This window comes from Chelonoidis abingdonii, chromosome 2 (genome assembly GCF_003597395.2).
Source record: "Chelonoidis abingdonii isolate Lonesome George chromosome 2, CheloAbing_2.0, whole genome shotgun sequence".
In the NCBI taxonomy this organism is placed as follows: domain Eukaryota; kingdom Metazoa; phylum Chordata; order Testudines; family Testudinidae; genus Chelonoidis; species Chelonoidis abingdonii.
In genome coordinates this window covers 173,801,643-173,815,581 of record NC_133770.1, presented here as the reverse complement: position 1 = coordinate 173,815,581, position 13,939 = coordinate 173,801,643, and the positions used below count along the sequence as shown (strand labels likewise).

At 38.8% G+C, this 13,939-nt stretch overlaps 1 protein-coding gene across 1 annotated transcript in view; it reads left to right on the top strand.

Annotated features, from left to right (window-relative positions):
- Nucleotides 1–13,939, top strand: part of PIGN (phosphatidylinositol glycan anchor biosynthesis class N) — a 189,698-nt gene that overhangs the window by 73,396 nt on the left and 102,363 nt on the right. The window contains exons 12-13 of the mRNA XM_075062010.1: nucleotides 1,334–1,414; nucleotides 12,235–12,313. Coding sequence (XP_074918111.1) covers nucleotides 1,334–1,414; nucleotides 12,235–12,313 — 160 coding nt within the window. The remainder of the gene's footprint in view (nucleotides 1–1,333; nucleotides 1,415–12,234; nucleotides 12,314–13,939) is intronic.

Sequence of the window (13,939 nt, the reverse complement as noted above, 5' to 3'; positions counted from 1 at the left end):
TGACCTCTGTGCTGTCCCACAGATGAGTAATAAGTGATCCAGGCTAACATGGCTGCCCCTCTGATACTTGCCACAGATGAGTGTGTCGCAATGCATTTGGTGTAGAAATTATTGGTATGTTGTATTTGTTTGTAATTGGAAATGGTACAGCTGCATCCCAATGGCTCGAAATTCATTAAAAATATACAGTATTTCGAGATGTAAGTAGGGAGTTAATGGAAGATTTACGCACAGATTGTGCTAATCTGATTGCTCTTGTCTGCTGTTGCAGATAAGCAGGGTTCTGTGTTTGCATTCCCTCCAGGCACAACTGTCCTTCTCATTAAGGTAAGAATAATTCCCTTCCCCCACTATTCAGTGATGGGTGGTGAATTTGTGCAATGGATTTAATTGCACTTTTTTTCTGATGCTAGAAATCTGAAAATTGCAATACAGAAAAAGAGTGCACACCAATTAAATAATCTACTTCTAACTAATTTATAGGCCTTTTGTGAGTCATTATTAATTAGTGCTTTGAGAGCCTCTGAAAGATAGTGTAGACATCCAAAATGTTGTTGTTCCATTTTTGGAATATTATTAATTTTAATGTAAATTTTAAGCAACTTAAAAGTCTGTATAGGAAGTTCTTTAATAAGTCCCTTTTAAAATGATTTTAAGGATGTGATTGGGTGGGTGTTTATATTAGGCCCATACCACAAGGAACATGGATTTGAAATCTTTTTAATGTTGTTCCTTATAACTGAATTTTCAGAAATTCTGGAACAGATCTGAATCAAAAATTTCTGCTTAAGAAATTCTGTATTTCCCCATCGGGCTAGTCAAAAATTCTTTTGAAACTGTTGACAGAAAATTTAGTTTTTGACAAATTGAAGAATTTCAAGGAAGCATCTGAAAAATTTGACTTCTCCATAAATTTTTTTTATTTTTGTCAAGCTTTTTATGGAAAAGGAAACCTTTTTTCCACCCAGTTCTACTTTCCAGATACTTTACCAAGTGCCCTGAGAAATTTGTATGTCAACTCCAGATTTCATGCTTCCAAAGCTAGAGTCTTTGATATATTCTGTGCTGCAGAATCTAATAATATGAAAGTATTGAGAGCTTTAAGACCCTTTAATCACTTAATATTGACACAGTGAAATTTACTCCAATTTACATTAACTTTTGGCAATAGAGAGAGATTACATTGAACTGAAGCAAAAGTCTTCTGATTTCCACAAGTAATCTATTGTCTAGGAAAATTGTAGCTAGCATAATGTTCCGAAGGTAACAGGGAAGATTGTAACTCTGCCCTTTTGCATGTGGATCCCAATTCCACTTTTTTTGTTTGATTCAGCAGTCAAATGTTGCGGAGGACAGATGTGACCACTCTGCACTGCCATCATAACTTGAGTGGTGTCTGCATGCCCAGATTGAGGTGAGTTAGAACTCTTAGACAGCCCTAGCTATTTATAAGGAAGCATCTGGCTCCAAGGGATTCAATATTGTTCACACCTGAAAGTCTGGCAGACACCTTTACAGAGGATCAAATCTGACAAAATTATACCTTGAGTCTAGTTATGTGAAACTCAGGAAGTACTTACTTGCCAATTACAAGTCTGCTGCAGATTGAACAAGACCATGACCTGCTTCCACAAGAATGAATCATGTTATTGACAGAGTCTCTCACTTGTGTGCAAAGTCATTGTATGGTTCATGCCACTGGAAAATCCCTTTGATTATTTTCTTAGACTTCTAGAAGGTCACATGAAGAGAAGATCCATTTTCGTAGATAGAGTTTTTTCCCCCCCTCATCCCTCCCACCCAGAAGAAAAATCTTCAAATGCGGTTTGCTTAGGAAAACAGGAGACTTTCCTATTATGTACATGCTTTCAAATTCTGACCTTTTGACTTTTGCATATAAGAAAGGAAGGTAACAAGGTGCCAAATACTAAAAATAAAGGGAAGAGGAATAGTAAAATAAATCCCAGGATTTGCTAGCCGGTAAAAATGGATGTCCGGGGAAACAGTCTCTCATTACAGCGTGGTTGTAGCCATGTCACTTCCAGGATATTAGAGACACAAGGTGGGTGAGGTAATATGTTTTATTGGACCAACTTCTGTTGGTGAGAGAGACAAACTTTCAAGAGACATAAAGAAGAGCGTCTCCCCCTGACTTCATCCACCTTGTCAATCTATCTCATTAGCAGTCTGACCATTTGATATTCCCTGAGGCAACTGCAGAAGAGCAAAGCTGGCACAATTGCCATAGGAGTGTGCTAAGGAACCAGATGCCACTGTTGCAAAAATACTCACAAAGGTTGGCATCTCTGGCTGGGAAAGTATTCATAAAAGGCACAGCAGGAAGACTGATATAGTGAAATGAATAGATGGAAGATCAAGTGCCACACTAAAACCTTCTTACTCGCTAAATGTAACATTATTATTCTGACAAGTGTTAGAGGTTAAAATATTAAATTACCAAAAGCATGGGACTGTCTGTGCATGTNTGAAATTTACTCCAATTTACATTAACTTTTGGCAATAGAGAGAGATTACATTGAACTGAAGCAAAAGTCTTCTGATTTCCACAAGTAATCTATTGTCTAGGAAAATTGTAGCTAGCATAATGTTCCGAAGGTAACAGGGAAGATTGTAACTCTGCCCTTTTGCATGTGGATCCCAATTCCACTTTTTTTGTTTGATTCAGCAGTCAAATGTTGCGGAGGACAGATGTGACCACTCTGCACTGCCATCATAACTTGAGTGGTGTCTGCATGCCCAGATTGAGGTGAGTTAGAACTCTTAGACAGCCCTAGCTATTTATAAGGAAGCATCTGGCTCCAAGGGATTCAATATTGTTCACACCTGAAAGTCTGGCAGACACCTTTACAGAGGATCAAATCTGACAAAATTATACCTTGAGTCTAGTTATGTGAAACTCAGGAAGTACTTACTTGCCAATTACAAGTCTGCTGCAGATTGAACAAGACCATGACCTGCTTCCACAAGAATGAATCATGTTATTGACAGAGTCTCTCACTTGTGTGCAAAGTCATTGTATGGTTCATGCCACTGGAAAATCCCTTTGATTATTTTCTTAGACTTCTAGAAGGTCACATGAAGAGAAGATCCATTTTCGTAGATAGAGTTTTTTCCCCCCCTCATCCCTCCCACCCAGAAGAAAAATCTTCAAATGCGGTTTGCTTAGGAAAACAGGAGACTTTCCTATTATGTACATGCTTTCAAATTCTGACCTTTTGACTTTTGCATATAAGAAAGGAAGGTAACAAGGTGCCAAATACTAAAAATAAAGGGAAGAGGAATAGTAAAATAAATCCCAGGATTTGCTAGCCGGTAAAAATGGATGTCAGGGGAAACAGTCTCTCATTACAGCGTGGTTGTAGCCATGTCACTTCCAGGATATTAGAGACACAAGGTGGGTGAGGTAATATGTTTTATTGGACCAACTTCTGTTGGTGAGAGAGACAAACTTTCAAGAGACATAAAGAAGAGCGTCTCCCCCTGACTTCATCCACCTTGTCAATCTATCTCATTAGCAGTCTGACCATTTGATATTCCCTGAGGCAACTGCAGAAGAGCAAAGCTGGCACAATTGCCATAGGAGTGTGCTAAGGAACCAGATGCCACTGTTGCAAAAATACTCACAAAGGTTGGCATCTCTGGCTGGGAAAGTATTCATAAAAGGCACAGCAGGAAGACTGATATAGTGAAATGAATAGATGGAAGATCAAGTGCCACACTAAAACCTTCTTACTCGCTAAATGTAACATTATTATTCTGACAAGTGTTAGAGGTTAAAATATTAAATTACCAAAAGCATGGGACTGTCTGTGCATGTGTCTGTTTGTACACAATATTTTCAGGAAAAATCCTGCTTCCAGCAATTAGCTTTCTGATTGCCTCACAATCAGATGGAGGGAGCAGTAATTTAGGAATTCAACACAAAGAACAGAAGTTTAGGTGAATTTGAATTGCCACTTGCTTTTCAGTAATCAGGATTCTTGTTTAAAGCCTACAGTAATATTACTTTAGTAAATAGGATTCTTCATTGGGAAATAACTCAGACATTTTGTACTATTTAACAGTAAGCATATATCTTGTCGCATCTTAAACCTAGTTATGCCACAGAAATATTTTTTTAAAAAAATCAGTAATCTGGTACACCTTTAGTGTAATACATGCAGGGTTCAATCCACAACTATAGTTCAATGAGAATTGTGTCCATACCTCACACTGAAAATGTAGCCCTCTGTCTTTGTTTTTCAGTATTAGTTTAAAATAACACTCTCTTAAATATATGCCAGGTTTTAACCTAGAAAATGTTAGATTACACAAGGCAAGTCTTTCTGCAGAATTATGCATTATTAGCCAAGGTTACAGAAAAGAAAATGGAGATTTGATAATGTGGAGTGCACCTTTGAAGTAATCTGGGAACTTCAAAGAAATGTCATATACACAGACACATTTATTCTGTCTTTACTCTTGATCTGACAGCTGAAGATGTAAAACTGCCTTGTCTCCCTTTTGTCAGATGTTCTTTCAAAACGGGTATGGTATGCTTGCAAAATTGACAGTTGGTGCAAAGAAAAGTTGATGACTTTTTTCTATCCTTTTAATCTGAGATTGTGTCCCCGGGGGTACCAGAGCTGCTGATGCCTCCTTTGAAGCATTCTAGTATAAACAAAGAGGATCTTGTGGTGGTTCTTAATTCAGGAAATGCCGGTACAGATGGCACTTCCCATAATGCACTGTGACAGCTGGTGTGAAGAATTCTGGGGTGTCAGAAAGAAACAGGAAGGAGAAAGAGGCTTCTGTAACAGAGAGAAGTGTTCTTAATGCATTAACTGTTCCTCTTCTGTTTGCCTCTCATTTTACAGTGCAATAAAAACGTACAGTCCAACCCTATTTATGTGAAGGCTTTGGGATGCAAATGGATTAATATATCAGGGGAGTCAGCTAGTGTTCTAGGTGGAGGGGAGGGTGCTTCCCCATTGTCAGCTATCTCTGGAAAGAGATCCAATATTCTGTTTGTGTGGCCTCTTCTTCACCCTGTTAAAAAGTGGGGACCCAGAGTTTAGCTTGTCTCTCTGTGCTGGCTGGCCTTGTGCAAGCTGGCCAACAGGCTCACCTTTATCCTGCTGTCTTTGTGGGAAGAAGGTTGGCAGTTCTTCACTGTTTTCGAGGTTTTGAGAACATCTGTGTATTTGTGGAGACTCCCATATTGACCTGAGAGACAAAAAGGGTTAACTAAAAATGGTTGCAGTATACTGATAGAAGTAACTGTTGAAAGTGAGAGTTAAAAAGAATCAGTGAGTGGATTATAATGTGCATAAACCACAGCTAAAAATGTCGGTCAATATCTGTTTTACTTAATACATTGTTCATAAAGCTCACAGTTAAGCAGTGTTTTAAAAGATAACATTGAATCAAAAGCCTTCAACAAGGGGATGAAACAATCCCTCTTACACATCAGGCTTCCTGATGTTTTCCAGTTTCAATAGCACTTGTAGCTGCTTTTAATTTTTAGAGGAAAAGCTCACTGGGAATTGCTTTTGCTCAGCACAGAAAAATGTGATACAATTGGATTTACAATAAAATAGAGAAAAGGGTAAGGTTGAGAATGAGCTAAAGAGATAATGTATCCAATAATGTATCCCCAGTATAACTTTATACACATGCAATTTCCTTACTTTTTCATTTTATAGCAAGCAAGAATTAGTTAATTAAGTGGTATAGCCATTTTATTTAATGAGCCAACCAGCACAAGACCTTTATAATACTAAATTATTATTTTTAAATGCATTTTCCATCATGCAAGAATCTTCCTCCACTCCCCCATTAAGCTTCAACCACCCCCAAGGGTCCCACATCCTGTCTACTATCCTTTGGACTTAAAACAGCTAGATCCATCTTCCACTGGAGTATCTCAATTCTGTTTCTCAGTTGGCCAGAAGAGTTGCTTCACAGAGTGTTTTTCTTCCTCCTGGCCTCCAGTTGACCTTAACTCTTGTGATATTAGTTTGCATACAAACTATGCAAATATGTAGCCCAACCATCTTAATTGTCTCTTTCTGATCAGTGTGTTGGCAGCAGGTTGTTTAACATGCCTGCACATTTTTCTGTCTCTTATCTTAGCTATCCAAGGGACTTAAAAGAATTGCTTAAAAGAAAAATGAATTAACAGCCTTATTCAAAAAGAGATACAATTTAAACATTCCAGCAACTACACACATGTAAATACAAAAAAAACAACAACACCTATTGTTTTTCTATCTTTGTACTCACAACTTGGAAACTGAAGATTAGAAGCTTGAAGATAGAAAGATCCCTCTCATAGCTGAGAGCCAGACAAAGACACAGACCCAAACATTCCCTCCCTGAGCTTTGAAAAATCCGGTTTCCTGATTGGTCCTCTGGTCAGGTGTTTGGTTCTCTTTGTTAACCTTTTACAGGTAAAAGAAACATTAACCCTTAGCTATCTATTTATGACACAGGCCTTCAAGATATCTGTGACTATTTTAAATGGATCCAGAGTTGTTTTGTTGAATCTGTGTGAAACACTAACTTCATGAGATGTGGGAACCCTCCCTTGCTTGTGTTAATGGCGTGTTGCTGATTAATCATCATGGACTGTGACCACTGACTCCTAGAATCTGTGCAACTCTTGTTGCTGTAAATCAGCCAGTCCAGCTGTATAGCTATACTCAAATAGCTCTGCGACTCAGTGCTTCATTTTACTAACAGTTTACAAGTAATGTTGACTACAGCAAACACTGTGAAGCAAAGTAACAAGCGGATTAACAACTGGAGTAACAAAACAATAGGAATTTTAAAATTTCTGTTTCAAATTCCTGCTATTCTATTTCATAGACCATAGTGGTGTGAAAATAGAGGGAAAGTACTTCCAGCGGTCAACAAGACCCCAAGAGTATCTCTATACTGTTCTTTCCAAAGAGAGAGAGAGAGAACAGTAGGACATAAATGAAATGCCATAAAATGGTCTGCCAGATAATGGTATAATCCTGGACTTTCAAATTCTACAAATTATATTTGGCTTTTCATTTCCCATAAATCAGTGTCCCTGATGCAGCATATTCATGTATTCAGTAGTAAATGCCTCAGGTGACTTATGAAAGACAGACAGGGGAGTGTATAAAGAAACAATGAAACAATATTGGTCAGCAAGATAGATGGTGGCCTCAGAATAGCAACGTTGCTATTGTCAATTTTTTTTGTAGGCATCATGAAAAAGAGTTTTAAGGAGAGACTTGAAGGAGGATAATGCATTTGTTTTGTGGTTGTTTACAGGGAGCTACTCCCAAGCATGAGGGGCATGGGAGAAAGCAGGAAGGTGCTTATTTGAAAATTTAACAAGTAGGTAGGTAATGGAGGTTGGCTTCACAGACCTATCGGAGACATGAGTCAGCATCTCGCTAGTGAATGAGAGATGATACGTAGAGTGGAGAGTGGTAGGATAGATTGTATGGACTTCAACACTATTGTATCTTCCAAGTATTTAGGAATAGAAAAAAAGTAACCTTGCCTTCTTTCTCACCCTCTAGTGCAGGGGTCGGCAACCTTTCGGCAGTGGTGTGCCGAGTCTTCATTTATTCACTCTAAAAAGGGTTAACGTTTTTAGAAGGTCTCTTTCTATAAGTCTATAATATATAAGTAAACTATTGTTGTATGTAAAGTAAATAAGGCTTTTAAAATGTTTAAGAAACCTCATTTAAAATTAAATTAAAATGCAGAGCTCTCTGGACTGGTGGCCAGGACCTGGGCAGTGTGAGTGCTACTGAATCAGCTTGCATGCCGCCTTCAGCACCCATGCCATAGGTTGCTCTAGTGGAAATAGCTTGATTGTTTTATAGCCTACTTGTTTGATGTTGTTCGTGTTTTTCCATGTGAATGAATGAGTGGGGTGGGGGATGTGAAGCAGCTGAGGTAAAGATATTTTAAACTGCTCGGGGTTCACTGCACAGTTAATCAAAGCTCTTATCGAGAGTTTAGCCCACACCCCTCTACCATGCAAACAGAAAAACCTTTTGTCCATGTTTAAGCCTAAGCTAGCTGACCTGAGTGAATGTATAGGTTAGAGCCCAGGCTACAGATTAACTCAAGCTGGCACCTGCCCACTTTTCAGTGAGGATGCAGGGAAAATCACTCAAATGCTGATCCTCCATTGACCTTCCCACAGTTCCCACTGAAAGACAGACAAGTTCTCCTGCAGTTGACACAATTGACTGGGAAAGAATCCTAGAGCATCTCCGCACAGAGTCATGGAATATGCAGATGTATATGGGTGAGACAGAGACAGTGACAGTGAAGACACAGTAACCCAGGTAGGCCTTTGCTGTGAGGATTCTCACACCTGAACTAGGCTAAGTCGGATGCCGACCATTTTGATTAACCGTGCAGTGAATACATACCTCCAGTGTCAGCAATACAAGTACTGCAAAGGAAACCATTCCACTAACCTCTCTCCCTAGTCTATGAGCCTGTTTTGTCATTCATTGTTAAATTTAGGATCCTTTTAATATCATTGCTTTACTACTGCATTCATAGGGTTTTAGTTTTTAGCCTAATTCTGGAAAATCTATTGTACAATAGTGTTTATATCATTAAATGCACAAACAGGCATAATAAAATAAACATATACCTCTACTTCGATATAACACTATCCGTGGGAGCCAAAAAATCTTACCGCGTTGTAGGTGAAAACGTGTTACATTGAACTTGCTTTGATCCACCGGAGTGCGCTGCCCCGCCCTCCCGGAGCACTGCTTTACCATGTTATATCCAAATTCGTGTTATATCGGGTCGCGTTATATCGAGGTAGAGATGTACTAGCAATGGTGTATTCAGATGTACTTGTGAGTGACTCCTTTTCTGGGATTTTATTTCGTAGCTTGATTGCAATGTCCTACATAAATTGAATTATGCTATTGGAGATGGTTTCCTCTGAACAATGTTGATAGATAGGAATCACTGACTGGCCAAACAGAGTCCCCTTGAGATAACAACAATAGCTTCATTTCATCACAGCATTGTATTAATGCTGTCAAGCACCATTCTTTGTGAGGTATGAACGATGTGATGGAAATACTAAATTTGTCAGGTTTACTAATGGCAAGAGTAGCTAACATCTCTTTAGGGACAGTTTACAAGTAATTGCACAGTTAGCCCAATTGCTTTGTTACATAATTAATTGTGTTTATACATGGATGAATCTGTTCTCTGTCCTCTTTGAAGTAGAAATCTATTTCTTGGTTATTAGTGTGTTTTTTGAACCTTGTCAGGGGAATATAATCTCAACTTTTTTCAAGACTGTATATTATTACATATGTACAATTACCTATGAGCTCTTGTTTTCATGAGTTTAAGCCTCAGAGTTCTGTGCTATAGGAAGTTGTGATAGGCATTTTTGGTTTATTTTACAGGTCTCATTCTTCCCAAAAATATTGGAGAATAGTGGAGGAAAGAATGAGTCCACTGTCCTCATTTTCTTTGCATGTCCTGTTTTTGTTACTTTATGGGAAAGAATGAAAAAAACAAATTTCTTCTGTGTTAATTTAATCTTTTGGATAGATTCATTTTCAAAATATAACTGATGTACTATCCCCTCTCTTCATCTTAGCTTGTAAAAGATACAAGCTTGGTGTTGGTAGCTAGGGCCATTATACTAAGCTATATATTTTAATTTTTAAATTTTTTTCAAGTGCTCAGTGTTTTGTGAAACCAGTCACTTTATATGCTATTTGAATAATATTAAAATACATTACTTGTAAACATGTAATAAAAAGGGAAAGCAAACAATAAAAGCACTCAGTATACACTGTCATTACAGCATATGTGTGACCCATTACATACTAAGTGTGTGGGGATAACTTGAGATTCAAACTGTGGCCAAAATAAATGTTTTGGATTCTGAACCCCTTAAAATGTCAGGGCTAGGGGGGATATGTGGTTTTGAATCTCCAGATCTGAATCCATCCCGTGGTTTTGGTTTCTAGTCAGATCCAAAACCAAATTGACTTATTGTCCAGTTCGTGTTCAGATATTGCTTAAACCTCAGCATTTCCCATGAACTTTGGCTCCAAATGGTAGAAATCACATGAGATCAAATGATTCTGTGCTATTTGTTCTTTTGGACTGAAATCCAGCATGTATTAAGCTCTGTTAAAACTAATCATAGTAATTATTCATCCATGAACCCCAATCCTGCCCAAAACCGATCACCTTTTCTTCATTCCATGCAGAGCATTGTTATTTTTTGTCCTGAATGAGTTCCTTATCTAAAGTCCTTTCCTTATGTTTTTAGGTTTTTAGTAACTTACTGCCCCTGCGTAGTTTTCTCCTTAGGATTCATTATATTTTTTTCCCTTGCTTCTCACAGCCCTGATTCTTCAACTGACTGCATGTGAGTGCCACTCTGCACCCATGCAGAGTCTCATTTAAGCATGCATATAAATGGATGCACCAGCAGCCAGTCAATCAGTTGCAGGACTTCAAAGTGCCTCCATATTTATTTGAAACATCCTCATTGGCACGTCAGTAAACAGTTTGGTGTCTTATAAAAGCAATTGGACAGAAGTGGGGTAATATTTAGAGTTTGTTTTTATAGTCAGTCTATTAAAATTAACAATGCACTTAGGAATGTTACCCTCATTCTACAAAATAATTGCATTCTGCACTGACTTACAAAAGTTTTACTGCTTGAAAGCTCCATTTTTTCTATTATACCCATTCCATATGCAGAAGATCCTGGGAGCTGTCATCTAGAAAGCAAGAAAAAGGCAAAGACCATAGCAATTTCATTAATAATAAAGTTTTTTCACTGAGAATTAAAGAATAATTAGAGGCTAAATGACTCTACGGGATGATCTGCAGTGAAAGATAAAAATAAAAGATTAAAAGAATGCTTTTTTAACTTATTCCATGTTGAAGTTGAAGATGACATGGATAAAATAGGCAGAAAGTAATATAGGCAAATGAAGGCGCAGAGGCAGAACACACTAGGAAGTTCACTGAGTAACAAAAGTTCGGGGCGGCTCAGTGATCAGGCATGGAAGTTCTCTGATCCATTACAGTGCTCCACTCTGAAAAAAATGAGCTAGGGCTCACTAATGCTCCATCCCATTCCATTCCCTCTTTTGTATTGTGTCACTTGCTGTGACAGGAAAATTCTCAGGAAGACTAAGGTGGAGTCCTGGCTCCATTGAAATCAATGAGAGTTTTGCCATTGACTTTAATGGAGTCAGTATTTCATCTGCAGTTTTTAGGCTCCATTAGAGGATCACTATGTTTGAGTGAAGATAAATGCTAGTTCTTCAAGGAAAAGGTTCCTTGCTATAATATTATTTATTAATAGCATAGAGCACAGAGGGCCCCAATTGGAATTCAGGCCCAATTACGATGGGCACTATTTAAACGTAGAAAAGTAACAATCTCTGCCTCGAAGGGCTTGCCATTTAAAGATGTGTCTATAGCAGTGTTTCCCAAACTTGGAACTCCGCATGTTTAGGGAAAGCCTTTGGTGGGCCGGGCCGGTTTGTTTACCTGCCGTGTCCGCAGGTCTGGCTAATCGCGGCTCCCACTGGCTGTGGTTCACTGATCCAGGCCAATAGGAGCTACTGGAAGTGGCGGCCAGTACGTCCCTCGGACCGTGCTGCTTCCAGCAGATCCCATTGGCCTGGGGCATCAAACCATGGCCAGTGGGAGCCGCGATCAGCTGGACCTGAGGATGCAGCAGGTAAACAAACCGACCTGGCCCGCCAGGGGCTTTCCCTAAACAAGCATTGTCCCAAGTTTGGGAAACACTGGTCTATAGCATCCGTACAACCAATAGAAGTATGACTGACTCTTTTTTTTTTTTTGGTCTGTGCTCCTAGCCAGGAACAGTAATAATGCATGTGTTGCAAATGGTGCAGGGAATGTCCACCGACACATTTATGTGGAAGTTCTACTAAAGTAAGAAAATGTTTTAAATACAGATTCTCAAAGCGAATTCAGTATCAACATAATTTACTAATTTATCAGCATGCAGGTAAAGAAATGGCTCAGGACGTCCTGTGATTAAATTGCTCCATTTTTGGGGGGTATATGGTAGTGAGTGGCCAGTGAGTTTATATTAAGATTCCTAAATTAGATACATTATTTTCCTTCATGCTCACAATCTCTCCCACCAAAAAAGCAACATTTATTTTAAAAGGACCTTTTGTATTTTTGATATAGGTTGCTTTCAGATAGTGAACAGATAAACATTTTAAGAAAAGCAAGATCTTATATTCATCAGGAAAAATACCATGAGGCGGTAAGTGAATCATCGCCATACAGTGACAAATCTTTGAAAACTTAAAATAAATCTTGGACTTCCATCGTCTTTTTTCTATTTTCTATCTAAGTAACCGCCTGATTTTTTTTCCTTTTACTGACTCGTCTTTTACTAACATAAAATTAATCCTATTGTAAGTCTCCATAGCCTCACAGTTCCATTCATTCAATTAAAAACAATAATTTTGATTGAATATTAAAAGTGACAGGTTTTTTTGAATATTTTTAAATTGTTTGCTGCTGTTGCTGATGTTTCTGACCAAACTAACCACATTTATTCTTGGTGTAACTCTTCTGAAGCCAGTGCGGTTACATGTGGATGAATTTGGCTCAGTGTTTTATGAAGGGTGGTGGATATATTGAGCTCAGATATGAAAAAATAACCATACTACCTTTCAATCAAGAATTTCAACCAACCCTGTGAGATATAACCTTACAGCACTCTTGTGAGATACAGTAGGTAAATGTCACTTGCAGATGGGTACTTTACAGCAAAGTTAAAGGATTTTCCCAAGGTCACACACTGAACCAGCGGCGTATCTAGAAAAAAGAATCTATGGGGCCATGTTGTGATCACAAATCCCTGTTTTGTTTGTTTTTTTCCCTCACCTGATACAACTGTTTTATTTTAACTTCTCCATAGTCTGTAGATTTAACTGGTATAAGGAAGACCTAGATTATAACAAGTTTACACCGAGTGCTTATTTTTATGTTTTATTCTGCTCTTGGTGTGCACACCCTTCAGATCGGACTCTTTTGACCATCAGTGTCCACTGGGGCCATGCATATTCCTTGGGTATCCTCATGATCCTGTATCAAGGGCATAAATGGCAGTCTGGGTCTAACCACCATTCAGTTCCTTCTTGATGACCCTAGCTGTGAGATAGAGCTCCTCAGTGTCTGGTCTCTGCAATTTTTTTCACAGTCCTTTTGTAAACATTTATATATATTAGTGTACTTAGGACTGGTTTTAATTAGGATATTTTGTCCATCGGAAAGATTTTTTGGTAGTTTACCAACTTTGTTTTTATTTTACTTTGATATGGGAATTCTTTCCTGTACTGGGCCTTATGGATGTCTTTAGCTGTTGCCCCTCTGGAGAGGCAATCAGTGATGGGCACACCAGTTGCTTTTTTTGTCTCGGGAAGCTGACATCTCCAACAAATGCTCTGTCTGCAGGTCCCTTTCTAAAAGGACTTTGAAGGTGAGAGAGGCATGCCTAATCATTTTATTAGATTACTTTAGGCAGCCGACCTCTAAACCAGGTGAGGCAAACCCCTCTGGACAAGTTCCATCTCAGGCCAGAAAGTGCCCCTTTGAGTTCTGGTTACACTAGCTCCCAGGCCTCATCATCAAAGCCTGGCCTAGCTTCAGACTTGCGTAGGACTGAAAAAGTCAGATTTTCAGAGAGAGGGGAATATTGCTCCCCAGGGAAGAGGAGGGGCACATCCCCTTTGAGATTTCCCAGTCAAATGAGGTCCAATACACCTCACTGCTCCTAACTGAAGAAGACTCCAAGCTGGACTCCCATCACTGTGGGGAGGGATCCCGTACATATTCTCTGAGGGTCCTTTTTTGAGTTTTATGAGTCTGAAGAAAGTTGAGG